The sequence below is a fragment of the Drosophila biarmipes genome, chromosome X (assembly GCF_025231255.1).
Source record: "Drosophila biarmipes strain raj3 chromosome X, RU_DBia_V1.1, whole genome shotgun sequence".
Classification (NCBI taxonomy): domain Eukaryota; kingdom Metazoa; phylum Arthropoda; class Insecta; order Diptera; family Drosophilidae; genus Drosophila; species Drosophila biarmipes.
The window spans coordinates 17349975-17377357 of NC_066611.1; the positions used below are offsets into that span (position 1 = coordinate 17349975).

General features: G+C 42.3%; 1 protein-coding gene across 3 annotated transcripts in view; it reads left to right on the forward strand.

Moving 5' to 3' along the window:
• Nucleotides 1–5311, forward strand: part of LOC108021964 (optomotor-blind protein) — a 67212-nt gene extending 61901 nt beyond the window's left edge. For 2 of the 3 annotated variants that reach the window (XM_017090796.3, XM_017090797.3), the window contains exons 7-8: nt 1694–1947; nt 2237–5311. In XM_017090796.3, coding sequence (XP_016946285.3) covers nt 1694–1947; nt 2237–3327 — 1345 coding nt within the window. In that variant the 3' untranslated portion in view covers nt 3328–5311. The remainder of the gene's footprint in view (nt 1–1693; nt 1948–2236) is intronic. The other variant, XM_017090798.3, reaches the window with a different exon arrangement.
• Nucleotides 5312–27383: the final 22072 nt, after the last annotated feature.

Here is a 27383-nt window from a genome sequence, read left to right on the forward strand (position 1 = left end):
GTGGGCGTGCGTGGGCCGTTTAAGCCGCAAATTTAGACGTAATTCAAAAATTACAGAGCACACAAAACGGCGCGCAATTTCTTTGGACCTCCTGCAAAACCACACCCATGGCAATGGCAATAGGAACAACTCCCTTTGAGGGCGTTTACGCCAAGCCACACACACAGAGGAGCAGCAACAATGGGGGACAAAAGGGCAATAGATAAACGTCTTGGGGTTTTGGGCCAAATTTTATGGGCCCCCTGCATGAGATAGTCAGGAACGGAACGGGGGAACAGGGCCCAAAAGGGGCGAGAAAATGTAAAATTACTTGTATTTTTAAAAGAAACCACATTGGTAACTTGAAGACATTCAAGTGATTTTAAGCTTATACCAAAGATTTGTGAGTTCTTCAAAATTATTAAATGAGATAAGAGATCTTTTAGTTATATGGTAGGGCATGTCCAAACATTTCTAGAAAACAAAGTTTGTACTACCATCATGTGATATTAAGATTTGTTCTATTTCCATTTATCATCTTATCGTCATATTTATATGGGATATTTTTCTGATTCTATTTAGTACTAATTTTCGAATATTTTTGGGGCCCCAAAATCGGGCCTTTTCCCGTGAGACTTCTCAAACGATCCTGGCATTCCCGTGAAAAGTTGCCCGTCTTGGCCTTTGTAGTTAAGTGGGTGGGTCAGATACGTTGCCTGGATTAACACAAATTGATTTGCTATTAAATTAGGCTCTGGCACACAGACACACGCAGGTGGAAAAACAGTTAAGTGTAAAAGAAGACGCCCTTGGCGCAATGCCAGCAATGCAAAAGTGGGTGGTGGGTGGCAGTGTCAGTACCTTTTCCACGGGGTGTGGTTGCTGTGATAATGATACACACACCATTCGCATGTGTGTTGCCTGCTAAAATTGCCCAATTTGTGAGGCAGTTTCGGCTTTGATGTGTGAACAACAGCGGTGCGGAAAAATAAGGAAAATTGAAATGGAAAATGTGCGGTGCGATGGGTGGCCATAGAGGCAGAGGGCGGGGAAGAGCGGCAAAAGATTGGCCAGAGCAGACACTAAATTACACTAACGTGTTTTGAATTATTTTTCAATTTCATTGTCAGCCGCAGACATACGGACAAGCGGACGGACAGGAGCGGAGAGCTCCGGCCCGTTTCCGCCCCACATTGTTACATTTCAATTAAGGTTCAGTGGGCGATGATACACGGGGTGGCCAAATCCACAAATGGGCGGTGGTTTTTTCGGGGGGGCAAACGGGGCACACACGTCACACGGCGGACAGCAGGCCCTATATATAGATATTTTTAGTCGTTTTCAGGTTTTCGGCCCTAACGGTGCAACACGGAGTAACCGCCGCCAGCGCTGGTTTATCATTTAGCAGATATTTCAGTTACCAACAATATTATCAAAGCTTGAAACCCTGATCCCAACGGAAATGCCACTGGAAAATCAACCGACAAGTGTGGGCAAAAGGTTTGCAAGCGAATAGGCAGCGAAACTGGCTGATATGACAGGGATTGTAAGAGGGATTAGGGGATAACACCGAGTGTGAATAGGTAATCACACTATCAGGATATCAGGATATCAGGATGGTAGTGCTCATTATCCCTATAACATCTACTGGGGCTATCCCATTCCACCTGACTATTGGATGTTCTAATTTGTGGCCCCGCCTCTCGTACAACTGTTGTTACAGGCAGGCGCTGATGTCGAACCGAGGGTCCGATTCGGACAAGTTGAATCCGACGCACGTGAGCAGCTCCCGGGCACCGCTCCACCTGGGCCACGCCGGCCGTCCGCCCCACCTGCATCCCCATGCCGCCCTGCTCGACAACCAGCAGGATGACGACGACAAGCTCCTGGACGTCGTGGGCCCGCCCCAGAGTCCGCTCCTCCCGCTCAGCCACTCGCTGCAGCAGATGCACGCCCACCAGCACTCCGGTGAGTAATACTCAGAAGGTTACTTCTAGATATAATAATTCATAAGTTGAGTGATGGAAAGGTTCTGCGGATAATAAATAAACTATATATGAAATAACTTGTATGGTATAGCAAACGTTAAGCTCTCTAAGAACCCGAAGTATACATTACATTATACCGGCTTGGGCTCGCCGGCCTCGGGCTGTACCTTCCATTACTCTTCCTTAGCTGAAAACCCTTGCCGAAATCTTTTCCCCTGCTTTTGCATCTCACTAATTAAGCCCTAATCTGTTTATTTCTTTACTTATAGCCCTGGCTGCCTGGTTTAACCACCTGGCGGGCGCCGGAGCCGGAGCCTCCGAGCACGCAGCTGCCGCGGCGGCCAATGCCAGTGCGGAGGATGCACTGCGTCGCCGCCTGCAGGCGGACGCCGATGTGGAGCGGGATGGCAGCGATTCGAGCTGCTCGGAAAGCGTCGGCGGCAGTACCGGCGGTGCCTTTAGGCCCACCTCGACGGGCAGTCCCAAGGAGGCGGTGGGCGCTGCTGCGGCTGCCGCAGCGGCTGGCCTGAATCCCGGCGGCGCTAGCTACCCATCGCCGAATATATCCGTGGGTCCGCCCATCCATCCGTCGCCGCATCTGTTGCCTTACCTCTATCCCCACGGCCTGTATCCGCCGCCGCATCTCGGGCTGCTGCACAATCCGGCAGCGGCGGCGGCCATGAGTCCGGCCGGCCTGAATCCCGGCCTGCTGTTCAATGCCCAGCTGGCGCTGGCCGCCCAGCATCCGGCCCTCTTCGGGCACGCCTACGCGGCGGCGGGACACACGCCGGTCTCGCCGCTGCAGGGCCTGAAGAGCCATCGCTTCTCGCCGTACAGCCTGCCGGGCAGCTTGGGCTCCGCCTTCGATGCAGTCACTCCCGGCTCGAATGCCAATCGATCGGGCGATCCGGCCGGCGGCCTGGGTGGGGGCGGTGTGGTGGAGAATGGCCCCAGGAGCTTGAGCTCCAGCCCGCGACCTCGACCCGCCTCCCATTCGCCGCCCACTCGACCGATTTCCATGTCGCCCACCACGCCGCCCTCGCTGATGAAGCAGCCACGAGGCGGTGGCGCCGGAGGAGTGGCCCAATCCCAGCACTCGCCGTCGGAGCTGAAGAGCATGGAGAAGATGGTCAACGGGCTGGAGGTGCAGCACAATGGCAGTGCGGCGGCGGCGGCGGCAGCCCTTCAGCTGGCCGAGGAGGCTGCCCAGCACCACCAGGGGCACCACATCCAGGCACACCACCCCCAGGCCCACCACCAGCAGCCGCAGCAGGCACAGGCACATCCGCACCACCAGTCGCACCACCAGACGCACCACCACTCGCACCACGGGGCGCCGACGGGCGGTGGGGATCAGTGACAATTACTGGACGGCCGCTCCGATTGCGAGGATGGCGGCCTGGAGTTGGAACTGGACCTGGAGGAGGACGTCGAGGATCAGGAGCAGGAGCACGACCCCGATGACCAGGACGAGGATCGCAGCTCGGTGATCGATCTCGATCTGGATGTCGACGTCTGACCGCGAACGGACCATCGCGACAGCCTCTAGCCTCTGAGCTACACGGCCACCGTCTTTGTGGTTCAGCGGAGTGTGTTGTAAATACATCGAAATTGGTTATCGATCACCATCGATAGTTCGATTTCGATTCGATTTGGATTTGGATTGGACCCTAGCACCTAGGCATTTGTAGCATATATAGCATATATTCCTCTCTTGGCTAAGTCACTCTGCCTGTCCACTCGCCAGCCTTAAGTAATTTTTTTTGTGTCTCGTTTCTAAGCAAAGCCTAGCCCCCTAGAATTCGCTGGCGATTCGCAGGCCGAGTGACGGAGAGGTCTATCGATAACGTAGAGCGGGAGAACGATAAGGGGACGTGGCAAAAGAATCGATAAATCTTTTAGCACCCTCAAGGGTCAATGGTCTACACTTCAAGATCAAACAGATGGAAAAAAATAAAATTAAAACAAGAGAAGGCTCTTTCTCAGACAAATTTGTAAGGCATATGATATGATGTATCAACCGTATATGTATATTGATTGGATTGGAAATAGCAACATCAAAGATGGCGCCTCTTTATATACATCTAGAACACATATATATATATAGTATATATAGAAGCTGGTATATATACAGATTGTAACCTTAGTAAAACATACAAGAAAAACAAAGAAAACCCATGAAAAGAAAAGCCCACAAAAAAATACCACAAAAAAAACAAAATAAATGCAATTTTTTTCTTAGTCTTAGGTGGATGAATTTTTTTTTAGTAAACGTAAATAAAACCTATATACATAGAAATATATATACATGAATAATTTATGTAGCTCTTAAGTACCAAAATACCGTAAACACTCAACAAACCAACACACATGCAGCACCACCCCCTCACACACACACACCTACACACCAGTGACGAGTTTTCTTCGTAGACGATGGGAAATGCTTATAAAAACGAACCTATACGAACTATTAGAGCTTGAGTTTTCCTAATTTAAACATAATATTTTTTTTTTCGATTTTTTTTCGTACTTTTAAGTTCTAAAAACCAAAGAAGAAAGTAATCAATTTTTTTCGTATTTTATTTTAACTTCGGAACCCCCTGAGATGCTAATTTAGGGCACGAGTTCTGTGTGTGTTTATATCATTAATGAATATATACTATAACTGTATGGATAAAAGAATATCATTTTTTTATTAGTAAAGTACATTTTTTTGTGTAAGAAGGATTAAAAAAATGAAATGAAATGAAAAGAGTTGAATTCAACGCATGTTCCTCGCATAATTTAAGAGAGAGCGACAAAGACGCAGCTAACACACACCCACCCACCCACACCACCCGCTCACACACACTCGCACACCCAGAGACACACACACACCAACACACAAAAGATACACCCAGAGAAGTAACGAGAAAAAATACAAGAAAATTCACAAAAAAATATTAAAATACATTTCTGTAGCGACTTGTTTTCCTTGTAACCCAATAATAATGCAACATCGCACCATCATCACCATCATTGTCATCATCACCTCGTCATAGGCATTCTTATGATGGAAGAGAACTATTTTTTTTCTGTTGGTTAGCTGTTTTTTGAAATTGAATTATACGCAAAAGCAATATTAATTATAGTTAATTAAATTTAAAACAAACGCAAACAGCCCGAAACAACAACAGCAACATTAACAGCAACAACAACAAAAACAAAAACAACAACAACAACAAATTATGTACGAAAGAATATATATTTAAATATATATATGTATATGGATAAAATTAATGAAGAAGCAACAACACCTCATGTCACTGCAATTATATATAAAATTAATTAAACAACAACAAACAAAGGAAATTAAATAAAAATTATTACTAAAAAAAACAAACAAACGCTGAATTTTGAACAAATATCGATGGTACAAACGGGACAACAACGATGGCAAAACATGCAAGCCCAGTGGGCGAATGTATCATTAGTTTTGCCGCTCACTGGTTTGGATCTCTTGTTTTAATTTTATTTTATTTGGGCTCATTGTTTGTCGTCTGGTCGCCGGATTTTAACCCCCCGAAATGAGCAGTGCCAACGGGCGTATTAAATAAATAAATAAATAAATGCCATCGACTGGCAAACAGTGCGTGTCATAATTAACTGTTCGCTCCTTGGCCCACACGGCCCGCCGCGTGTAAGCGGATGGGTTGCGATTGCGAATCCGAACAGGATTTTCACTCTATTGCTGCCTGGAAAATCCCTTTTATTTCGGAAAAGTAGGCTGTAAAAGTAAGTATTAAAATCCGAAAAAAAATCCCAGCTATTTCCTAAAAACCGATTAAATATTCTGGTGTTTTAAAAGCACGTCCCAAGGTTGCAAAAAATTGCAAAATTGTGAAATACATTTTTATATATTAAACTTCTTTTTGAATAGATACAAATCGTTAAAGATACAATTTTAAACTACTATTTTGGATACATTTTCTTATTTTTAGAAATTAAATTTGTATACATTAATTAAATAAAATATATTTGCAAATTAAGTTTTGAATCCAAGTTAGAATCCCATTTTTTATCCGATCAAAAATTCTAGTATCACCAAGGTTATACAAAATTACAAAATATTTATGAAATATTTAAAAATATTAAAAAATATTTAATAATATAATATAATAATATATATAATAAATACAAATTCCAAAAGATGCAACTGCTTTTCATGCCTACAGTTTACAAATTTTAGAACGAATTTATTAGGCACTTCAGTAGTTCTCCTCCAATCCCTGACTAATTGTTTTTGGCAAGTCTCCGCTTATCTGCACCCTCAATTTGGAAAGTTATTCGACTTTTTCCTGCTGGGCTGAGACACTGGGCCAACTTGACGGCCGGATATCAAAGGTGTAACATTTAATTTAATAAAAACTTTGCCGGAGGCCCGAGTTCCAGGCGGCTCGGGCTAATCCAAAGCGGCGATTATCGACGGGTGGCTAAGCCAAGCGTTGAGCACTGGCTAATAGAATTTGGCACGAAGGCCCCGCACTCGACGAGATAAGGCCGGATTACGGCGTATTTGTGTTTTTGGATCCGTAATTGAATGACCGCCGGCGGGAGATATACATTATATACTGTCTGGAATCGTTGGTTACGCCCGACTGCCGGCGGTTGTAAATTGTAACGCTTCACTAGCAAAAGGCGCAAAGAGTTTAAGTGCAGGCACCCCTTCCCCTTTTTATTAACCCTTTTTCCCTTCCTTTTTTTTGCCCACGCACCGAGTGAGTTTGGGCCAAAAGTCAAATAGAATTGAATGCCGAACATAAATTACGTATTATTAATTGCCACCGCCGCTGTCGCCAGTGTCACCAATGTCACCAATGTCACCACCGAAGCAGCCGACCTAGCCAACTGTTCGACAAAAGGGGTTATGTCGATGTTGACAACAATAACTTCTCCACCTCCAGCCCTGTGTCTATATCCGAACCCCACCCCTCATCCCACGCACTTGAGTCACTTGCCGAGGAGCCGGGGGATACTACTTTTGGGGGAAAATGAACTTCGACTTATGAGATAGGTTAGAAATGCACAGTACTAAGCAAAAAGATTTATTATCACAGAGCAGCCTTGTAAAAAAAGGGTTCTAAAGAACATAAAACCTTTTTTTAAATTTGGTGAGATCATAATATAATATAAACTATCAAAATTTTGCTATACAATGAAATTATTAAGCCATTATCTGCTGTCTTTTAATAAATCTTTTGGCATTACAGCTGTAAAAAAAGCTGTATGAAGGACATATAATCTTACAATTTTAAATAAAAAAATTAAACAAAAAATATTTAAATGCAGTTATTAAGAAGAAACTATAAAGGTCACCATTAGCAAGGCCCAGACAATTTTAAAACATTAAAATATATCTAAAAATAACTTCGAATTCGTTCTGTAAAAAATACTTAATATTAAGCTGTAAATACAGATGAACGCAGACTTAAAGAACCATTTTCCTTATCCCCTTCAAGATCTGACTTACGATCCGCCCCTGTCCCACCTGCTGATCCCGATGACAGCCATCCATCAGCCGAAACTTTCTGCACGTCATTGGGTCGAACATGCAAACACTCGCTGGTATAAATATTTAGATATCTCCGTCACTAAACATGAATTGGCATTATCATAACTTGCGTTTTATTGCCAAAACATTTATGAGAGACAGACAGGGCGATGAGTTTTTCGGAAAGGGCAGGGGCAGCTCGAAGGTGGAGAGTGCGTCAAAGTGCGTGTCGAAAGTTACTGGGTACACGGATACCCTTCGGCGGGGCGGTCCTCGGGCAGGGTCCCTGCCATAATGATCATAATAATAGTTTTACGGGTTAGAGAAGTCACAGTCGCAGCGACAGCCACAACGAGCGGCCATAATTTAGCAGCAAATCGACATTGGGTTAAATCGACGAAATGCCTTTTGAACTTGGATAGTGATGGGAGGTACACCTATTTATATTTTTTACTATGTATATCTAAGCCTAAATATGTTATGTTATGTTATATTACCTTATTATGGTTTAGTTTGATTTTTACTCAAGTAAATCTAACTATTTAGTTTTGCTCAGATTTTTTATTTTAGGTACAACATTTGTACCTGTTTTATTTTTAGTTGTACTTTTTAACATAAACTTGCTAAAAATTGCTTCTAAATATGTTCCTCCTTAAGGCTAGCTTATAATTTAATAAAACAAACCGAACTGTTTGAATTTTTTTGGGGTTTTTTATTTTCGGTACAATAAAAAAGTAGAAATAGGGTACAAATTATTAAAAATAGTTTTATGGTTTTTCTAATGGTCCTAAGAAACTATTTTTTGTATCTCTTTGCTACAAATTCTCACAAGGCACACAGAGTACCTTGTGCCTTGAGGCCATAGGATTGTGCTGTCCCTCAACCACCACTGATTTTAACCCCTTGACGGTGCGTAGAAGTTGCGTGTGTGTCAACCCGAAAGGGGTGTCCTTCGACGGGCCGATGGGCGGATGGGTGGGTGGCTCAAGTTTGTTATGCATATTTGATTAGTTAGCGCATTTTGTGGATACGCACAGGAAGTTGACTCTTTGCGTGCAGCGCTGCGAAGGGGTTGAGTTGTGGGCGCCCCCAAGCCCCTCAGAAACCACCCCCCTCCCACCAAAAGGGGCGGAGCTGTTGTTGTACGTAAGCGGCCGCACGGAGCAATTAAAATGCTCAACTTGTCAACAACGCATTCCATTTCCATCCCCCCGGATCCGCCAGTCCGGCAATCCAGCAATCCTGTCAGACCCCTTCGCCAAGGCTTTGATTTGTGGACAACAGAAAGTCCGAAAACTGTTGACAGCACGTTGATGATGGTGATGATTCAGTTGGCTGCCTGGTGGCGATGATTCAGCCGATCGGGATGGGGGCGGAGGAACACGGCTCTCTGGATGCTGGACACTTTTTACCAGCTCTCCAGCGGCGTTTCATGGTCGAAGAATTTCTATGGGTTTTTAGCTAAGCATGTTTTATTTATCAGGTACTAACATTTGAAGAAGATGTATGGTATGTTTGTTTGGCAAGAATAATATACTACTTTTTAAAGCACATAATACAAGGCTTAAAATGTATACCATTTATTTGATTGGTTAAGGTGGGGATGGTAATATAAGCAACCATCCAGTTAGTTTAAAAATTTGTATTAAGTCTATTTAGAGCTATAAATTTCCACTATTTTATATATCTATCATCAGCTTTTGTTCTTGATTTCCTTAGGCTACTATACTAGCTATAATCAAAATAAATATCCCTCTTACCGAGGCAGCTTTTTTTTTAGAAAACCTGCAACATTGTAAGGGTAATTTGCATATACCTCGACTTTCAGCTGCCTGCAACAGGGTGCTTGAATGCCAAATGGGTTCCCTCTTACGTTATCCCCGGGGCTCCAAGGCCACAAAAAGCTGCCACAGTCAGCACCTCGATTAATGGACACGGCCTAATCAGGAAGCGATGGGCAGAGCCGGGGAATGGTGGCCCAGTCAACCACACACTCTCGCTTCCTGGGCTGTGATCATTTTATAAGCGCAATTTCCCCCTTTTACGATTATCCTACCATGCGAAACAGGCTTTCCAGGGGGAAAGGGGGGCTCTGCCTATCAATACGTGGAAATTTGTTTTCAATTTTTCGGTTGCAGCGGTCATAAAAAGAGCTCACGCACACACACCTGTGTTTTTGGCTCGAAAAGGGTTGACAGTGCCGGCGAAAAGGGGTTAGCCGGGGGATCGGCATGTATGCGTCTGTGTTTGTGCAACCATCAAAATGCAAATGCGCGACCATAAATAATGTGCACAGACAGACGTTGGAGAAGGAGACAAGCGGCCTAATAAAAACCACCCAAACGATTTAAAAAAAGAGCCCACGGAATATATACCTATAAAACCGGGACAGAACCCAGTGCTGCCGAAATCGAGGTGGGCGTGGCAGGGGGGGTTCTCTTTTCTTTTTCGGTGCGGCGGGGGGTTTTCGGCTTTTCGGGTAACGCTTCAATGGCTGCGGCGTTAAAGGGTTGCCATCGATTTGGTCGCTTTTAAACGACGCGACAAATTAAAATTCCCTACATCCGGGAAAGGTAACCCCCAGCCCAGCCCCGCCCCTGCCCCAGCTGCTGCGTAGGCGTTGCTCTACAAGTTCAACCAAAAGTCATGCTCGATTAAATCGCCTTTGTTTGCGGAACCCCCGCGAACGGAAGTTGAGTTACCGAAAAACGCAGAAAGCCCCTGGAACACCAGATATTCGAGCGCGCACTCAGAGAGGTACCACCATGCAGCCACATAGAAGTGGTGTGCCCCCATCCCCCCATCCATTGATCTGTGACGTAGGTGCGGCCTTCGCAGCATAATGAAAGCGAGTTGCCCCTTTGTACTTCGCGGTGGGGGCGCAAATTTGAAATCAGTTAACGGCCAATTTGCTGGCCGGCCGCAAAAGAGCCGAAAATAATGCGGTACCGCTTGGTGTGGCATTGTGCCAGTGTCTCCCCCACCGGCCAGCCAAGGTCCAGGCCCCCTCCACCCAGTGGTAGCCATCCATCGATCCATTTACTTATTAACGGAAAACATTTCCCACATTCGACCGGGCTGCCAAAAGCTGGCAAGATGATGTGCCCGATATCTGAGCCAGCAGTTCGGGGTAACTCTATTTGCGGCACATTTTCGACCCTCATCCAAACATGCCCCTAATCACACGGGAAAAACAGACGGTCTAATACTACGATTAAAAAACTGAAAAGATTTGAGATTTTTGCTAATATCTGATGCAGACCGATAGCAAATTAAGCAAGCTTTCCAAAACAGTCGGTCTTTTTGCTGTACGCCCTGATTTGGAAAAACTACGTTTGAAAAACCGCGAAAAAAGGAGTATTTTTTGCCAAAATCTGAAATCCTAAAAATCATGATGGCACCCCTGAAAAAAAATGCAAAAATGGGTCAAAAAATAATTTCTCTTACAAATGATGCAGATCGATAGCAAATTAAGCAAGCTTTCCAAAACAGTCGGTCTTTTTGCTGTGCGCCCTGATTTGGAAAAACTGCGTTCGAAAAACCGCGAAAAAGGGAGTTTTCTTTGCTAAAATCTGAAATCCAAAAAATCATGATGGGACCCCTGAAAAAAAATGCAAAAATGGGTCAAAAAATAATTTCTCTTACAAATGATGCAGATCGATAGCAAATTAAGCAAGCTTTCCAAAACAGTCGGTCTTTTTGCTGTACGCCCTGATTTGGAAGAACTACGTTTGAAAAACCGCGAAAAAAGGAGTATTTTTTGCCAAAATCTGAAATCCTAAAAATCATGATGGGACCCCTGAAAAAAATGCAAAAATGGGTCAAAAAATAATTTCTCTTACAAATGATGCAGATCGATAGCAAATTAAGCAAGCTTTCCAAAACAGTCGGTCTTTTTGCTGTACGCCCTGATTTGGAAAAACTACGTTTGGAAATTCGCGAAAAAAGGAGTTTTTCTTGCCAAAATCTGAAATCCAAAAACTCATGATGGGAGCCCTGAAAAAAATGCAAAAAATGGGTCAGAAAATAAATTCTGCCAAAAATGATGCAGATCGATAGCAAATTAAGCAAGCTTTCCAAAACAGTCGGTCTTTTTGCTGTACGCCCTGATTTGGAAAAACTATGTTTGAAAAACCGCGAAAAAAGGAGTATTTTTTGCCAAAATCTGAAATCCTAAAAATCATGATGGGACCCCTGAAAAAAATGCAAAAATGGGTCAAAAAATAATTTCTCTTACAAATGATGCAGATCGATAGCAAATTAAGCAAGCTTTCCAAAACAGTCGGTCGTTTTGCTGTACGCCCTGATTTGGAAGAACTACGTTTGAAAAACCGCGAAAAAAGGAGTTTTTTTTGCAAAAATCTGAAATTCAAAAAATTATGATGGGACCCCTGAAAAAAATGGAAAAATGGGTCAAAAAATAATTTCTCTTACAAATGATGCAGATCGATAGCAAATTAAGCAAGCTTTCCAAAACAGTCGGTCTTTTTGCTGTACGCCCTGATTTGGAAAAACTACGTTTGGAAATTCGCGAAAAAAGGAGTTTTTCTTGCCAAAATCTGAAATCCAAAAACTCATGATGGGAGCCCTGAAAAAAATGCAAAAAATGGGTCAGAAAATAAATTCTGCCAAAAATGATGCAGATCGATAGCAAATTAAGCAAGCTTTCCAAAACAGTCGGTCTTTTTGCTGTACGCCCTGATTTGGAAAAACTATGTTTGAAAAACCGCGAAAAAAGGAGTATTTTTTGCCAAAATCTGAAATCCTAAAAATCATGATGGGACCCCTGAAAAAAATGCAAAAATGGGTCAAAAAATAATTTCTCTTACAAATGATGCAGATCGATAGCAAATTAAGCAAGCTTTCCAAAACAGTCGGTCGTTTTGCTGTACGCCCTGATTTGGAAGAACTACGTTTGAAAAACCGCGAAAAAAGGAGTATTTTTTGCCAAAATCTGAAATCCTAAAAATCATGATGGGAGCCCTGAAAAAAATGCAAAAATGGGTCAAAAAATAAATTCTGCCAAAAATGATGCAGATCGATAGCAAATTAAGCAAGCTTTCCAAAGCAGTCGGTCTTTTTGCTGTACGCCCTGATTTGGAAAAACTATGTTTGAAAAACCGCGAAAATATGAGTATTTTTTGCCAAAATCTGAAATCCTAAAAATCATGATGGGACCCCTGAAAAAAATGCAAAAATGGGTCAAAAAATAAATTCTGCCAAAAATGATGCAGATCGATAGCAAATTAAGCAAGCTTTCCAAAACAGTCGGTCTTTTTGCTGTACGCCCTGATTTGGAAAAACTATGTTTGAAAAACCGCGAAAAAATGAGTATTTTTTGCCAAAATCTGAAATCCTAAAAATCATGATGGGACCCCTGAAAAAAATGCAAAAATGGGTCAAAAAATAAATTCTGCCAAAAATGATGCAGATCGATAGCAAATTAAGCAAGCTTTCCAAAACAGTCGGTCTTTTTGCTGTACGCCCTGATTTGGAAGAACTACGTTTGAAAAACCGCTAAAAAATGAGTTTTTTTGCTAAAATCTGAAATCCAAAAACTCATGATGGGAGCCCTGAAAAAAATGCAAAAATGGGTCAAAAAATAAATTCTGCCAAAAATGATGCAGATCGATAGCAAATTAAGCAAGCTTTTCAAAGCAAGCTTTTTGCTGTACGCCCTGATTTGGAAGAACTACGTTTGAAAAACCGCGAAAAAAGGAGTTTTTTTTGCAAAAATCTGATTTGGAAAAACTACTTTTGGAAATTCGCGAAAAAAGGAGTTTTTCTTGCCAAAATCTGAAATCCAAAAACTCATGATGGGAGCCCTGAAAAAAATGCAAAAAATGGGTCAGAAAATAAATTCTGCCAAAAATGATGCAGATCGATAGCAAATTAAGCAAGCTTTCCAAAACAGTCGGTCTTTTTGCTGTACGCCCTGATTTGGAAAAACTATGTTTGAAAAACCGCGAAAATATGAGTATTTTTTGCCAAAATCTGAAATTCAAAAAATTATGATGGGACCCCTGAAAAAAATGGAAAAATGGGTCAAAAAATAATTTCTCTTACAAATGATGCAGATCGATAGCAAATTAAGCAAGCTTTCCAAAACAGTCGGTCTTTTTGCTGTACGCCCTGATTTGGAAAAACTACTTTTGGAAATTCGCGAAAAAAGGAGTTTTTCTTGCTAAAATCTGAAATCCAAAAACTCATGAAGGGAGCCCTGAAAAAAATGCAAAAATGGGTCAAAAAATAAATTCTGCCAAAAATGATGCAGATCGATAGCAAATTAAGCAAGCTTTCCAAAACAGTCGGTCTTTTTGCTGTACGCCCTGATTTGGAAAAACTACGTTTGGAAATTCGCGAAAGAAGGAGTTTTTCTTGCCAAAATCTGAAATCCAAAAAATCATGATGGGACCCCTGAAAAAAATGCGGAAATGGGTCAAAAAATAATTTCTCTTACAAATGATGCAGATCGATAGCAAATTAAGCAAGCTTTCCAAAACAGTCGGTCTTTTTGCTGTACGCCCTGATTTGGAAAAATTGCGTTCGAAAAACCGCGAAAAAGTGAGTTTTTTTTTGCTAAAATCTGAAATTCAAAAAATTATGATGGGACCCCTGAAAAAAATGGAAAAATGGGTCAAAAAATAATTTCTCTTACAAATGATGCAGATCGATAGCAAATTAAGCAAGCTTTCCAAAACAGTCGGTCTTTTTGCTGTACGCCCTGATTTGGAAAAACTACTTTTGGAAATTCGCGAAAAAAGGAGTTTTTCTTGCTAAAATCTGAAATCCAAAAACTCATGAAGGGAGCCCTGAAAAAAATGCAAAAATGGGTCAAAAAATAAATTCTGCCAAAAATGATGCAGATCGATAGCAAATTAAGCAAGCTTTCCAAAACAGTCGGTCTTTTTGCTGTACGCCCTGATTTGGAAAAACTACGTTTGGAAATTCGCGAAAGAAGGAGTTTTTCTTGCCAAAATCTGAAATCCAAAAAATCATGATGGGACCCCTGAAAAAAATGCGGAAATGGGTCAAAAAATAATTTCTCTTACAAATGATGCAGATCGATAGCAAATTAAGCAAGCTTTCCAAAACAGTCGGTCTTTTTGCTGTACGCCCTGATTTGGAAAAATTGCGTTCGAAAAACCGCGAAAAAAGGAGTTTTTCTTGCCAAAATCTGAAATCCAAAAAATCATGATGGGACCCCTGAAAAAAATGCGGAAATGGGTCAAAAAATAATTTCTCTTACAAATGATGCAGATCGATAGCAAATTAAGCAAGCTTTCCAAAACAGTCGGTCTTTTTGCTGTACGCCCTGATTTGGAAGAACTACGTTTGAAAAACCGCTAAAAAATGAGTTTTTTTGCTAAAATCTGAAATCCAAAAACTCATGATGGGAGCCCTGAAAAAAATGCAAAAATGGGTCAAAAAATAAATTCTGCCAAAAATGATGCAGATCGATAGCAAATTAAGCAAGCTTTTCAAAGCAAGCTTTTTGCTGTACGCCCTGATTTGGAAGAACTACGTTTGAAAAACCGCGAAAAAAGGAGTTTTTTTTGCAAAAATCTGAAATTCAAAAAATTATGATGGGACCCCTGAAAAAAATGGAAAAATGGGTCAAAAAATAATTTCTCTTACAAATGATGCAGATCGATAGCAAATTAAGCAAGCTTTCCAAAACAGTCGGTCTTTTTGCTGTACGCCCTGATTTGGAAAAACTACTTTTGGAAATTCGCGAAAAAAGGAGTTTTTCTTGCTAAAATCTGAAATCCAAAAACTCATGAAGGGAGCCCTGAAAAAAATGCAAAAATGGGTCAAAAAATAAATTCTGCCAAAAATGATGCAGATCGATAGCAAATTAAGCAAGCTTTCCAAAACAGTCGGTCTTTTTGCTGTACGCCCTGATTTGGAAAAACTACGTTTGGAAATTCGCGAAAAAAGGAGTTTTTCTTGCCAAAATCTGAAATCCAAAAAATCATGATGGGACCCCTGAAAAAAATGCGGAAATGGGTCAAAAAATAATTTCTCTTACAAATGATGCAGATCGATAGCAAATTAAGCAAGCTTTCCAAAACAGTCGGTCTTTTTGCTGTACGCCCTGATTTGGAAAAACTACGTTTGGAAATTCGCGAAAAAAGGAGTTTTTCTTGCCAAAATCTGAAATCCAAAAAATCATGATGGGACCCCTGAAAAAAATGCGGAAATGGGTCAAAAAATAATTTCTCTTACAAATGATGCAGATCGATAGCAAATTAAGCAAGCTTTCCAAAACAGTCGGTCCTTTTGCTGTACGCCCTGATTTGGAAAAACTGCGTTCGAAAAACCGCGAAAAAGGGAGTTTGCTTTGCTAAAATCTGAAATCCAAAAAATCATGATGGGACCCCTGAAAAAAATGCGGAAATGGGTCAAAAAATAATTTCTCTTACAAATGATGCAGATCGATAGCAAATTAAGCAAGCTTTCCAAAACAGTCGGTCTTTTTGCTGTACGCCCTGATTTGGAAAAACTACGTTTGGAAATTCGCGAAAAAAGGAGTTTTTCTTGCCAAAATCTGAAATCCAAAAAATCATGAAGGGAGCCCTGAAAAAAATGCAAAAATGGGTCAAAAAATAAATTCTGCCAAAAATGATGCAGATCGATAGCAAATTAAGCAAGCTTTCCAAAACAGTCGGTCTTTTTGCTGTACGCCCTGATTTGGAAAAACTACGTTTGGAAATTCGCGAAAAAAGGAGTTTTTCTTGCCAAAATCTGAAATCCAAAAAATCATGATGGGACCCCTGAAAAAAATGCGGAAATGGGTCAAAAAATAATTTCTCTTACAAATGATGCAGATCGATAGCAAATTAAGCAAGCTTTCCAAAACAGTCGGTCTTTTTGCTGTACGCCCTGATTTGGAAAAACTACGTTTGGAAATTCGCGAAAAAAGGAGTTTTTCTTGCCAAAATCTGAAATCCAAAAACTCATGATGGGAGCCCTGAAAAAAATGCAAAAATGGGTCAAAAAATAAATTCTGCCAAAAATGATGCAGATCGATAGCAAATTAAGCAAGCTTTCCAAAACAGTCGGTCTTTTTGCTGTACGCCCTGATTTGGAAAAATTGCGTTCGAAAAACCGCGAAAAAAGGAGTATTTTTTGCCAAAATCTGAAATCCAAAAAATCATGATGGGACCCCTGAAAAAAATGCGGAAATGGGTCAAAAAATAATTTCTCTTACAAATGATGCAGATCGATAGCAAATTAAGCAAGCTTTCCAAAACAGTCGGTCTTTTTGCTGTACGCCCTGATTTGGAAAAACTACGTTTGAAAAACCGCGAAAAAAGGAGTATTTTTTGCCAAAATCTGAAATCCTAAAAATCATGATGGGAGCCCTGAAAAAAATGCAAAAATGGGTCAAAAAATAAATTCTGCCAAAAATGATGCAGATCGATAGCAAATTAAGCAAGCTTTCCAAAACAGTCGATCTTTTTGCTGTACGCCCTGATTTGGAAAAACTACGTTTGGAAATTCGCGAAAAAAGGAGTTTTTCTTGCCAAAATCTGAAATCCAAAAACTCATGATGGGAGCCCTGAAAAAAATGCAAAAATGGGTCAAAAAATAAATTCTGCCAAAAATGATGCAGATCGATAGCAAATTAAGCATTAATTTAATTAATGGGTCAAAAAATAAATTATCTCTCTCGCTCTTAACAAGCTAATGTCAGAACGAGGTTGTAATAGTTTTTCCACTGTGCATCTTTCAGAACGAGCCTTCGAAATGAGTGAACGGTGGACATTCGCTGACCGAACCGCCTGACTGACGCTGCCATTATCCAATTTCCATATGCAAAGCCAGTTGACATTTTGCGGCAGCTACAATCGCCACCCCACGCGCCCCTGCCGCCGCCCATGGCCCTCCTGCATGGGATACACATCCCAGCCCAATCGCCTTCTCGACTGAGCCAGTGTTGTTCCACTTGCATAGCAATTTCGTCTGCGCCGTTGTCGTCACTTTGATTGATTTGACTTTTTGTGCTGCGATTTTCGTGTCGATTGCGAATGTTTGCCGGGGGAGTTGGGGGCTTAGATTGTCGCCACGGAAAGGGGGTGCCATCGATCGGCTGGGGTTTTGGTTGGATTAGGCCTTGTGGCACACTTGTAAATGGTACATCTTGCTGGAGCCAAACTTATTTCAGTAGTACTGTGCCATATGTAAGATGAATTCTAAAAACCATTTTATTAAATCCATAAATCATCAATATACCAAAACAAATGTTTATAGATTGGTATTGTGAGTGGTAATAGTACTTGCTTCGGGAGTCCTCAAGTCTTAATCAAGTAATCGCTTCTACTTGTTTTCAAGTTCGAACTTAAAGCTCGCCGAAAAAGAACTGCTGAAACGCAGTCGAAAGTCCCAGACAAAGGAACAATAGCAAGAAGTACAGATGAGGGAGCGGAAACTGTCGGCGGAGATTGTCAATAAAGTGTGGAAGAGGAGCTGTGACGGGGTCCTCCGAAATACAGAAAAAAAAAGGAGAACTTTATTGTCAATGCTCCGTTTAAAATTCCAATCGACACCCGAATGCGGCAAAGTTCAAGCGGCCGCAGATCCGCGGATCGGCTCGGGGATTCTATAAGGCCCCAAAACCCTCGAGTCGAGTGTGTTTGTGCATATTTTATGCAAATTATCGCATCGCCAGGGCGATTTATGTGGCTCTGTGTGAGCGAACTTGCAACTCCAGCGACGAAAAAATGTAAAACAATTTAACACTTTACACGACATTCAAATACTTTTGTGGGAAATTACCGGCGCAGGCTCACTTGCCGATTGTTCCTCTATAACTACATAACCATATAGCTGCCCCCGAGTAATTGGCCGCCTGTTTATTGGGTGTCGTCGGCAATCGGCAATTGGGAGCTGCCAGCCCCCCATCTCAATTTCCCGCCGGCCTGCCCATGCCATCCCCCCTTTGCATCTGCATTTGGCGGCCTCAAATTGAGATTGGGGCATCCAGACATCTCCATCTGTCTGTCTGTCTAGGAGAACTCGGGGCGGGACAAGCGGCAAGAGCTCTTCGCGCCGATGCAATTGCATTCACAGATTCCTTGGGGGACGAAGGAAAATTCTACAAAAATTCGCACTTGAATTGGTGCTAGTATTTTTACTACTCTTTAAGTGATCAAGGAGAAATGCACGAAATTGGACCGGACTTGGTCTAAGTTGGATGCTACAAAAAATACATAGTTTTCTTGAATATATTTCAAACTTAATAAGGAATTTAATTCAATTTAGAGTAGGCCAATAACAGGTGGTTCCCCTGCCTGCATTATCTGCACTCTACGATTAATGTGTTTGTGTCTTAAGTACCTTAGTTTGGTATTAGCAAAGCTATGTTTTCTATTGTTCCCTGCCTACACCCAATTATTGCCAATTTGATAGGCTTAAGTCGGTTATTCAGTTGCACCAATGCTCAGCATTTAATCTGCCTGTTGTATTGTCCAAATCCAAGAGCCCCTTTGTCTTAATGTACACTGTACATGGTACACATTGCGGACATTCAAATAATAACTAGTTATTTATTATAAATATGGAAAGCACAATTTTGAATTAAGGGCTCATAAAAAACACAGTCTTTGCGTTTTATTTATGGATAAACGAGCTATTGATTTTTGCTAGCCACTCGCAAAAATCGCAGGACAATAGGGGTCCAGACATTAAGAACAACGGCCAACACTGTTTCGGCAATAAAGAAATCGACGGCGGAGGCAACACCGAAATTGGTCCAAAGAATCGGGCATAATAAATTGGCTACAACTGACGGATTGTGGGCAGACAGAGGCCCAGCAAATAAAGACGAAAAAATGAAAGGGGGCCAAGGGGGGTTAAACGCAGACGAAGAAGAAGCGGCAGAAGAAAATACGCGCACGGTCGCACAGGGGGTGGAAATGAAGGGCGGGGAGGGGTGAAGCGGCTGCTGCTGCGTCCAGCATTTAACACTCAATTTAATACGAAATTTATGGCCAAGCGTCAGCGACGACATGCGACTTCGATTGGGAGATTGCGGCGGCACCGCGAGAAAAATGTAGTAAAAACTGTATAAGAATTTCATGTCCTAAACTTTGTAAAACTTAAACATATTTAATAATAATGAAAGTGCGTGTGCTAGCAAGTCCACACTGTGCTTTTTTCATACAGTTGGTCACACTAATCTATATCACTGCAATTAGCAACACAGTGTGACCTTGCTTTCCCACCAAATAGTTTTTGTACACTTGCTACGGGTAATAATTTGTTATTTGAAATGTACAACTGTATCAATATTTTTTCTCTGTATGGAATTGAGAATTGGAGAATTTTCGGAACCGACTGACTAACTGAGTGACTTGGCCGACGCATCGCTGCACACTTGACTGCCCAGATCGGCGTGGGGGGAACTTGGATTGGGGTGTGCATACATATACGTATAAACAGTGGGCGGGGGTGGGACAACTCAAACAAATTAAAGACATTAGAGTTGATTTAATTTACGCCTCGCCATCTGACCCCGCAGCGAAACGGACCTGCAATTGGCACTTTTTACGCTGCCCTGTGACAAATTGCCGTCCGGCCACCGAAAGTGACCCCTCCTCGACGGCCCTTCAATTCCTGAACAGTTCCATATGGGCCCGCACAATTTAATTGCTGGGGTTGACTCAGACTCAAACTCGGGCTGAGTCCGAGTCCGAGACCTGCCCCCGGAATTCGAGAATCTTTCGAGTGTCAATTTCGTAAATTACAACTATTTGCCAAAAGGCAAAAGCCAGATGGGCAGCGCTTGATGAGGGCGCTTTTCGTTAAGGGCAACACCAAGGGTTGAACGCATCCTGGGGATTAAGCCATCAGGATAATGCGTTTTCAATACTAGCCGAGCAATTTTCTAATGAACCTTGGCGGTTTCAAGCTGGGAGAGAGAAGTAGAGGGAATTAGTTAACTGTCATTAGTTGGTATTTGCCTGAAATTGACAGAAGATCAAATGGAAAAGTTGTTCTTTACTTAACTTGTTTAAATTACTCCAACACCGTTTTTGATACATTTATTCAAGGACAAAAAGTTTCGCCCTTAATGAAATTTAATTCAGCTTTATTTTATTTGACATTTGTCATTTCAAAGGCACTACTACTTTTGTGTAAGACAGTATTAATAAATTGCATCTTTAATTTATTATTGATTAAAGTTAAATAAAAATGTGATAGCCCTTAACCCACTTAACTGTCAGCTATAGTGGGGACTATTAACTGACTAAAAGATCAAAGGACTTCCCATCTGTCCTGACTAATTTATTTCATTTAATTGCTCATTTGACGGCTAATGAAGCTTATTGCCCCAGATCCAATCTCATGCGGCCGCCGAAAACCGGCAAATGTTCACTCAATCGCAAATTGATCTCAGCTAATCTAAGGTCCAGTTCGATTCCCGATCTTGGGGCTACCTAGAAGCTGAAGACCCATCAGCAGCAGCAACAATGTAGATCAAACAGAGGACCCAGAGATCAACTCGGCTCGGCTGTAGGCTCAGGTCCGCTTGTGCCGCCTCAATGAGTTCGGGTTGAGGGGTCTTCTAAAAAAAAGGGGTCCTATGAATAGGAGCGGTGTCTCTGGCCGGGGGTTACGGGAGGGGTATCGGCCGGGAACTGCCTTTTGGTGCCCTTTAAGGCCTATCGCGTGATACGATCGCATAGCCGAATGTCGTCTTCGTCTATAGTTTTCGCGCCAGGAAGAAGCCAGTGCTGCCAAGTTGGCTATGGTATATAATATCTTGTGATGGGTATTAAAAAAGAAATATATTTTCTTATCATATTATAAAATAGAAATAGGGAATTCCCTCAGAAAAACAAATATATAAAATTTTTCACATTCATATTTCTAATATATTAAGTTAGTTATGGATAAAGAAATAAAGAATCTATGGGAGATGCTATTATAATATGTAAAAACAAAGATATATACTCTATATTTTAGCTATAGCCCAAAAAGCCCAATGCTGTAGCTCATAATCCCCTTCAGAATTTATAATATCAAATGAAGCTCTAGCTCTTTTCAGCTATATCTGTGCCTTCTCTGACCCATCCTAACCATATGTACAAACGCGGATGCCGTTTCGTGCGATCGGTCATTTGGAACCGATCAATTAGGGGCTCGCACAGAGGGGGCAGTTTTCGGAAAATATTGCGTGGCCTTAGGCAAAGTGCGATTCCGATTCCGGATCGGTGAGGACGCGGCATTGCGATCGATCGATCGGGCCAAGTGTTGGCCCTAATGGGAAAAGTGGTTTGGTTAAGTGCACCGATGGCTTCTGCCAGGGGCGGAGGACACTCCCGTGTCAAAGGTCAAAGCCTCTGGCCGACTGGAGGGCCCGAGGCCAGTCGTCTAGCAATCCTGACCGCCGCACCTGACGGCTCTTTCACACGGTGGTGGTGGTGGTGGTGCGGCGGCATTATTATATTTATACGGCGGTGCGGCGGCTCTGTGGTGCTGCCTTGCGGTTTTATGCCAGTTGGCATGGCTGTAATTTTTAGCACGAAAGGTTGTTTGCCACAATGCGAATGCGTGCGTATTCAACTGTCAAAGTCTTTGAGTTTTGGGCGTTTTAATCAGCAAATAACAAGGCCATGTCGGCGTACTACCCTGCCTCCTTCCGACCGAAACCCATGGCCCCTTCTATATTCTATATGGCATTGAAATTGAATCGATTCGATCGGCATTGGAGTCGGAATTGAAATTGGAATTTCTTGCAGTTGTTGGGTGTCAGTTTGATAAGTTGGTCGGTGCCCAAACAATGCCCGCTGTTAGCTGTTCCGCCCGATCTCCTCTGGCGTTAGCACCTTTATATACACCCAAATATATATTTTTTATTCGGCCACAAAGAACTGCAACAAAAGCAGCAGTGGACATTCCAGAATCCGGCGAGGAGACTTGGTGTGGGTATTATTGCTGGGCCCTCTCTTTAGATCGATGAAGTGGCCACTGGGCAGCAGAGCCGAATGGGTTGATAAATCAATCAGGTGCAAGTAATGCCCGATAAAACAGCACCCACTCCAAGCCGATCTCAATGCTGGAAATGTATTGCTTTTTCTAAATGGGAGTCCGAACGAAATTATTATACAACGAGGAATATATATTGAGAAAAATATATGAATAATTTTCTAAGTGTGGCCACTCTGTCAGAAAAGTGTGACCTGGCTTGTACACGAGTAACAGTGTGACCTTGCTAAGCACAGATAATAGAGTCTTATTCTTTTGTTTAACTCAGGCATTGCTTGATATTATCTTAGGAAAGGTGTACTTTTGCTGGACTCTGAATTCAAAAACCGACTGCTAATTTTTGTAATCATCGACCACTTAGGTGAGTGGCACGGACAGGATCCGCCAGCAAGGATATCCTTTGGAGTATTGCGGCCTCTTTGCCGCTGGTTAAAGATTCATCCGCCTCTGTGGATCCATGTCTGGCTTGAAGTGCCCCCTATATAGAATCTCCCCGCTCTTGGGGCAATTAGTATGGTCCGTGGCTGTTTGGCTTTGCATGACTTGGAAGCATATGCCATATGGACTGTGCTAGCCCCCCCAAAGAGCGATGCACACACGTGGCCAGCTGATTAATCACGTAAATGCGTAGTGGAGCACTCTGTTATATACGTAAGCCCCTGGATGTCCTCCGCCCCTTGCCCTATCGATGGCTACGTGCAGCCGGAGAACACTCTTGCTCTAATGAACTAAATGGCGGCAAACGACGGCGACGACGACGACGACGACGACGACAGCAGCGGTCAACTTGAGTTCCTTCAGCTTTGTGATGCGATGTGATGTGATGTGCCACACGCATGCGAATGATGCAGGACTCGACCCCCGCCCCCAAAATCGTTGTATCCTTGTGCCGCTGCCGCTGCCACTGCCACCACCAGTGCCACGCCCCCTTTTGGCGACCCCATTAATATGCCATGCGAGCGCTCAAATTGCAGGCCATCCTGCGAATGTCTCATCCGAACTGCAGCGGAAATGTGGCCACTCCTCCATGGCATACCAGACCGCACCATACCATCCTCATCCTCATCCTCCTTCGCCTATATGCCGAACGGAACGGAAACGGAACCCAAGCGAACTGAGTTGAACCGACCAGAAGTGACCAGGACACAGTGCAATTTGGCAGCATCGAAGTCAACTCTCGCCATGGCGACTCATCATTAACACACAGGGAGTGAAACAGCGGCAGAAGGGGCACGAAATGAGGTGCACTCAGAGAAAATTAGTTTAGTTCTAATTAATCATAACATTGTATACATTGCATGCGTTCAGAAAAAGTAAAATTAGAGATCTTTGCCTAAACGAAAAATAAGTTGAAAATTATAAGAATCTTTTGTTGTTTACTATACATTTGAACTGCCTTTTGGATAGGGCAATTTTTAAGCATTAAAAAAAGTAGTCTTAGGAAAATTTTTAAGATTATTCAAATAATAAATGTATGTAAGAACATAAAAAAAAAGAAAATCGTTTTATTTTTCCAGGTGTAAGTCCGCGCAGAGTTGCCTACAATTCAACTTCAGCCAATTGAGTTGTGTCCACTGCACACTCAAGGGGCAAGGAGGCTGGAGAGAGCAGGGTTAGGATAGGATACCATCGTGGACATGGGCGATTCGGGGGGCAGGGACTCAAAGGTCCTGCAGCCGCTGAGAGGGACGGGCAAACAACAAATGGTTTACGTGCCCCTCAACTAACGGAATACCAGAGAGCTCTCTGGATCCCCTTGATCCACCGAAATGAAGTTATACAGTATAGTATAGGTATGGCATGTGCCCATGCAAATGCGGTGGGCAGGTTGGGGATGCTGGGCAGTGAACCAAAGAGCAGTTCCATATGCATTATTTATAGTTGTGACATCGCCGTTCAGGGGGAAATGTTGATCCATCACATTTTCGAGATGACTCCAGCTAATTTGTCTGCAAGAAGTCGGCAAAGTACAGTTCTAAGACGTTTTTTAAATGAAATGCTTTTTTAACAGCAAGGTCACACTGTTCTACATCTAAGAAGCAAAAAGTGTGACCTTTCTTTCAAAAAAGTGCCAGTGTGGCCTTGCTAAACACAGAAAATATAATTATCAATTACTTATTTGTTCATTTTATCAAGGGTTTTTTTCAAGTACATTTTGCGAAACTTGAAGACCACAAGCAGGAAATCTCTACCGCAGCAAGAGACAAGTGTTTCAGTTTTCGGCATAAAGTGTGCAATATCACAGTTAATATACGATGACACCCAAAAATGTGGTAAAGTGTTGTCTCAACAAGGAACAATGATAGTTGATGATGCATACGAACTCTTATTCGGGGAACTGTTACTCCGACAAAAGGGCAATGTGCCGTCACATTGGACCCAGCAGGTGATCCGCCCCCTCTTCGATTGCTTGGGGTGACAAAATGCGATGGTAATTGCTGGAATAATCGCTCCATCTCCGCTCCACAATCAGCTCGCCTTTGTCCCGTAACTTCGTTAAGTCCAAGTCGCTAGTCGCCCCCGTCCAGCCAACGAGCTAAATCCAAATCCAGGAAGGAAATCCCGTGGTTTCTGTTGCGTCTCAACCGCAAAGCCATCCCCTGGAACTCCCGCCACCCATGGCAGCTCCTGTTTCTTTTCGCTTTTCGTGGGGTGGCTGTGTGATAATTTGGGTACGGCGGCAGTCGCCGCGGGAAATGTAATAATACATCCGAAAATCAGTTGTTATTATTGCTAAGCGTAAGCGATACGGTCAGATCCGGTAACCCCTTCCACTGCACTGCGGAAAACTAAGGGGTAAGTTGGCTGACGGGTCAATATATTCAATGAGATTTTAAGCTGTTGTATTTTCAAAACTCGTAGCTTTAAATCAAATATATTTACACTGCTTTGATTGATTTGCACTGCTTTGAGCTTTGAACTCTGATCCTAAATAGCTATTCTATATTTCTTAATTTTTTTTTTGAGCCAGGCATACACTAAAATTATTTTAAAAAAATGTTTAAGCTAAGCTGTTACTGTTAGCCAGTAAAACCATTAATTATCTTATTAAAATGTAATTTACAATTTACACTGCTTTGAGAACTCGGACCCTTTTTAGCTGCTCTGTATTTATTAAATTTTTTTTAACCAGATGCATTTTAAAAATTTAAAAAAAAATATTTAAGGCAAGCTGTTAGTGTTAGGTAATAAAAACATCGATTATCCTATCAAGTTGTACAAAAAATCGATGTTTCTGTGTACTTCCGATTTTCTCAGCGGAACCCAGTACGCACTTCTTCGGCGGCATAATCACAGTAATCATAAGCCAGGGGTTGGGTGCCGGGGATGGGGTTGTATGGGCACAGCACCCCACCGGCTCGTTGTCGCTGTTTATTTTTTACGCTGACTCAATAGAAATGTTTTGTGCAATTGCGGCTCATAAAATCACAGCGGGTTGGCGTCTGGCGCGATCGGGGAGGCCGAAAAAAAGAACGGATTCCGGACCTCGAGCTCTGGAGTTGTGCAAAACGATGACAGCAGCAATAAAAATTTGTGGGTCCTGCCCTTGCAACTGCCCAAACCTCTTTTTCTCCCCTTGTCGGTGGTGCAAACTGCCAAATAAAAGAGTTCACTTTGTGGCTCCGTGAGTTAACGTTGCTAATTGGTTGGGAAAAAAGTGCAGGGAGTTGAGAAGCTCAAGTGGATGATCGTTGTTCTTAGATACATACAGAGCATGTTTTTATAGTACTTTATAGGCAAGAATGCTATAAACTATTGGTTTTCTTAAATTATTTTCCCTGATCTCATCAAAGAATTATTCTGGATAACATAATGCTTACATGATTTTTATATCACTTTGTACTTTTATAACTATTTTAAGAACTATAGGTTCATCTTTTATAGATCAGTTGAAATATTTTAAAGATAGCAGCCTTATTTCCTTAGAACCCCTTTGCTAATCCTATCCAATCCCCGCCGAGTGCCCTCAACACCCAATGGGGCACATCAATATTAATCAGCATAAGCTGCGCCATAATGGTTGCCATAGTCGGGTGTTGACGCCACCCCAGGATCGGGGGCACCACCATTATCTCCTCCCGAGTGCTGCGTGTTTGGTTCCGGCATCCACTATATATACAAAGATATATATGTATATTTATACAAATCCCCTTCTGTTTGCGGATCCTTTTCGGCGATGTCACCGCCGCTTTGCATGTCGCAAGTCCACAAAAGGTGAGTTCGCCCCAAGGAGACAGCACCACCAAAGCGAAGGAGTTAGGGGATGGGCTGGGTGGTTGGGTGGTGGGGTGGCTTGGCGGCTGGCAGTGTGGGTGGGCTGAAAAAATTAACGGAATAATAAACAGGCGCTGCTAACGACACGCGGACAGAGCGGAAAGGCAGCCAGAGCCAGCGGCACGAATCCTTGCGAATTAATTGTAATTCATGCGCCGCAATTATCACAAAAAGGAGTCCTGATATTTCAGGCAGTTTCAAGTTGGTCCGCTTCCCACTCACCTGTGCTGCGCTAAAATACAGTGTACACTTTTAAAAATAGAATAGAATAATATAATCTCTAAGAATTTATTCAGTTGCCTAAGAGGAATTAATTCTACAAGTTCACTTGCATGATATTAAAGGATAAATATAAATATAATATAATATTAATGTATGTATCGTTTTGCAATAAATATTTTATAATTCCTTGGCTATCATAGAAAAAGAATTAATATAATAATTAATATAATAATTAATAACAGTAAATCCAAAAATCTTCAACACTATACACTCCAAACTTGTATCTACGAGCATCTTTCTCCTTTTAAATAACCCTTTTAAAAAGCCTTTTTTATTTTTTTTTTTAATAAATAAAATTTATTTGCTATTAAAAATATGATTTAAAGTATGTA